Raw genomic sequence first — 3,971 nt, 5'->3', positions numbered from 1 at the left:
TAAAAAGAATCACATAATATGGGCACTTGATTCGGTTTATGTGGACAATTTTTATTTTTATCATAGCGTTAGAATATACACAACCCGGGTAGCAATTACTGTGCTATGATTGTGTCAAATCATCAATAAATCAATTGTGTGGAACACGGTGTATTTACTGTCTCTGCACTGTGTTTTAAGCCATTTTGAATACCAAATTTTTACATGGGTAGCACCGTGCACTCAGAGTGCAATTGTCAGTTCAAACACCGTGTCATGGTACAGTATTTTAACGGAGTTTTTATTGGGTATTGACCCATCGTACAACCGTGTAACAGTCTGTTCAAGCACTGTGCAACTGTGTTAATATTTCACCGTGTACTTATTGGGCATTTGACGGTTAAAACACCATACACTGATTGTACTGTATGTGTGTAGGTCTGGTTCAACACCGTGCAACAGTGTATTAATTAACTATAGCTATACGCCCCGGGCTCGTATTTAGAAATTATGAGCTCCGGGCGCACTTACGAAATTCTGCCCTTCTTTTTGGTAGCATGGAGGAGGATGTCTAGTGTTAAAAATAAAAATTATAAATACTTATATAAAATTATAAAACATTACTATTGTATTTTAATAAAGTAACCAATTCACTATTTAGTTACCTAACGTGAATAAATCTCCACCAAATCACAATATACATAATATAAGAAAAACTATTTTGCATAAATTATAAAAAAAAGTTCATGAAAATTATAATTATAATTATATAATATATATATATATATAGCCATGCGCGTTTGTTGTCTCCGTTTTATACCTGTTATTACCAACGTACGACAGTAAATTTCTGTTCACTATATAGTTTCAATAGTGTGCTGTTTGTTTTTAAATTAGAGAAAATTGCCTATCATCAACATTTTTGATATTTTCATTTGAATGTATAATAGATACAAGTATGTGAAATATCACAAATTAAAAATACCCATATCTCACTTGAAAATGAAAATATTTAATAAACACCTACACTTGAGCACATAGAATGTTTTTACCTAGAGGTTTGATTATAGGTAAATTTACTCTAATATTAAAACTAACAGCACACTATTATAATCTAATTATAGATGATAAGTATTAAAATATGACATAAATAACATTGTATTATTTATTTTAACAATACATAATAACATTATTTCTTTTACATTTAATATTAAATAAAAAAAATTAATCTTCTCACAATAGTAGGAACTGAATACAAATATAAAATTGAAAAATAAAACTGTTCATATACTTGACATAATAGTTGTAACAAAAACATTTAAAGAAATTATAATTTTTTTGTTCCTCCGTTATTACCACTGCAGTTATAAAGAGGCGCATGTCTTATGTAGTTGTCAGCAACAGAATGAAATTTAGTTTCATCTTCAGGACTTCGGCGAAAACTTGACAAGGAATCTAATAAAATTATGATATAATATAAATCTTATAATTTATTCTTATAAATGATAGTAATATTACCATAAATAACTGAGAATATCTGGAGACCAATAAATTTTTCTTTTGTTTTCCCCTTATAGCTAAATTTTGATAGCAATTCCTTTTCAAAACAACAGTCAATTGTTTTCTTAATCGCAGTGTTAAATGACATCCCACCAACTTTCATCAGCAAATAGAACTTCTGAAATGGCATCAATAAAACCAGTAGAAAAAAAAACAATTATTTAGATTCTATATCTGAATTATACATAATAATATATACCTATACTATTATGGATGATCTATGACTAAATATATATATATAAATATATATACAAAATTACAAATACCAGCTACTATACAAATGCACAATGACTAATTGTGACTAACACAGTGACTAATTTACAATACATTGTATCCATGTGATGTAGTATATTAATATAATAGTACAACTTATATACTATAAAGTTTTAGTGATTTGACAATTATGTAATACACAATTTTAAGATTATAAACTGTCAATATCCATAAGTCTTATGTTAATATATATATTTTATTATAATTTTATTTTATTGACTATTAAATATAATTTAAAAGTTTTTTGAATCGAAGAAATAATTTTTGTTTTATATCTGCAATATTAATATTTAAATAATAATTATCAATTACCAGTTCTTCTTTATATTTATTTGCTTCTTCGTTACCATCAGATAATAGTGTCTCTACAGTTTTCAGCTCATCCATTGTTTTTACTGGTAAGATACCAATGAAAGCCGGAGGAATATTTGGCAGTGGGACAGCCATGGCTGTGTCCCTTAAAATTTAATGCAAACGATTTTGCTGGGGCATCACATATAAGAGCTTTTAGATGAAGTTTTACATGAATATTATTATACATCACACCATCATTAATCAGCACACAAATTTCATTTACAAAATCACTTAAAAATTCGTTACTGTCTTCTGGTTTTGGTTTACCATAATATGAACCAATAATGAAAACACTAGAGTCAGAGATATTTGAAAAATACCCTAAAATAGGCCATAATTGACTAGGAGGATTTTTTGTGATGGGTAATCCGTCTATTCCAACCATTAGCATGAGTACTGAAGGAAGCGAAGTACCAGATTTTATCAAATGTTCAATTTGATCAAAGATTCCAAAATGATAGTAACTACCCCCTTTGATTTCTTTAATAATAGTTTTGGTGGGGGTTTTTAATAATGTTCGAGAATCTATGGGTAATTCCTTAAATTGTGGATGCTTTGATAAATTTTTGAGCAGATCGTCTAAAGCCATGTGAGTAATATTATTTCGAATGGCCCATTTAGCAATAGTTAAATTAACCCCATCATCAATTTCTGGATTAAATTGTTTTTCATCATAAGAACTAGAGCTAGAACTTAGTTCACAACAATCTTCATCATCATTAGTTAAAGTTACTTCTTCCTGTGTGTGTACTATTGCAGGTGATGAACAACGTTCATACATTTCTGAATTTGATGGAAATGCAATATGAGGAAGTGGGTTTTGATGAAAATCATTATTATACTCATTACTAGAACTAGATGATGAATACATTGAAGCAGTAAGAACTGTAGCAGCTCGCTTTCTTCTACGATACCGAGTAGATTTGCTTAAGTTAACCTTAAACCTATAAAGAACACAACCAAAACTTTATATTGTTAACACGTGTTACCTGTTATTTTTTGTATTCATGGATATACTTTTGGCATTGAATTATAAAATTAATAAAATTTTTTTTATTTTAAAGCAAGACAAAATGATGGTACTTATACATATTATTTTAATCCAAATTTAGTATATAATATATGTCATTTCTAAAAAAATTACCTAATTAAAATATGATAACATGTTATTAAAATAAATTAAATGTAATATAGTACCATCCTGACTATATATGTATATTGTATAATATATATGTAGGTATATACACATATATTATTATGATTACTTTTAACTAAACATAATCACTATTCGCAAGACAGTCTATAGATTTATACCCTACCTATATAAAAATAATTAAAACTGAATGTTACATGTTGTAGGTACTATAAAAGATTTTATAAGTAAAAAAATTAATTTGAATTAGGAACCTATATTTACTTAATTAATAAATGAAACCTTTATTCAATCATTCCACACCTTTTACAATTTATAAGACCCAATATTATTTTAATAAATTAAGTTATATAAATTGGTTCTTTTAAATTAAATTAAATTAAATGTGTATATTATATAGCAAATAGGTATATATTTTTTAGTTACTTTTCATAATTACCTAAGTATATCTATATTACATATTTTAATTTTCAAGTTTGTATAATTATACCAAATCTATAATACCATGGCTAAATATTATAATAGTGCAGTGTTTACCATGTGCATAACTACATAAGACATATTAATAACACATATCACTAGTAATATACAATATTATATATCTGAGAAGTGAGAAGTATGATTAAGGTAGAGATATAATAATATTACTATT

At 26.9% G+C, this 3,971-nt stretch overlaps 1 protein-coding gene across 2 annotated transcripts; it reads right to left on the bottom strand.

The window, feature by feature from the left end:
- Positions 1-1,214: 1,214 nt before the first annotated feature.
- On the bottom strand, positions 1,215-3,212 carry LOC112602607. 2 transcript variants are annotated; one of them, XM_025350774.1, is made up of 3 exons: positions 2,125-2,345; positions 1,498-1,657; positions 1,215-1,434 (listed from the first exon to the last, which is right to left on the bottom strand). In XM_025350774.1, the coding sequence occupies exons 1-3, from the start codon at positions 2,257-2,259 to the stop codon at positions 1,307-1,309; spliced, it is 423 nt and encodes a 140-aa protein (XP_025206559.1). In that variant the 5' UTR covers positions 2,260-2,345; the 3' UTR covers positions 1,215-1,306. The 2 variants fall into 2 exon arrangements, 1 of the variants encoding a protein (XP_025206559.1); XR_003115116.1 differs by lacking the exon at positions 1,215-1,434 and having other exon boundaries at positions 1,569-1,657; positions 2,125-3,212.
- Between the last annotated feature and the right edge of the window lie 759 nt (positions 3,213-3,971).

The sequence above is a fragment of the Melanaphis sacchari genome, unplaced genomic scaffold (assembly GCF_002803265.2).
Source record: "Melanaphis sacchari strain LSU unplaced genomic scaffold, SCAv2.0 Contig8_pilon_pilon, whole genome shotgun sequence".
Classification (NCBI taxonomy): Eukaryota; Metazoa; Arthropoda; class Insecta; order Hemiptera; family Aphididae; genus Melanaphis; species Melanaphis sacchari.
Note: the sequence above shows the minus strand (reverse complement) of the source record. Positions and strands in the feature narration are given on the sequence as shown.

Excerpts from the sequence above, each read along its gene's own strand:
- LOC112602607 (XM_025350774.1), bottom strand. The coding sequence starts at position 2,259 with ATGGCTGTCCCACTGCCAAATATTCCTCCGGCTTTCATTGGTATCTTA. Across the intron at positions 1,658-2,124 it reads ATAAATATAAAGAAGAACTG|AAGTTCTATTTGCTGATGAA; the intron begins GTAATTGATAAT and ends ATGCCATTTCAG. Across the intron at positions 1,435-1,497 it reads GATATTCTCAGTTATTTATG|ATTCCTTGTCAAGTTTTCGC; the intron begins GTAATATTACTA and ends TAATTTTATTAG.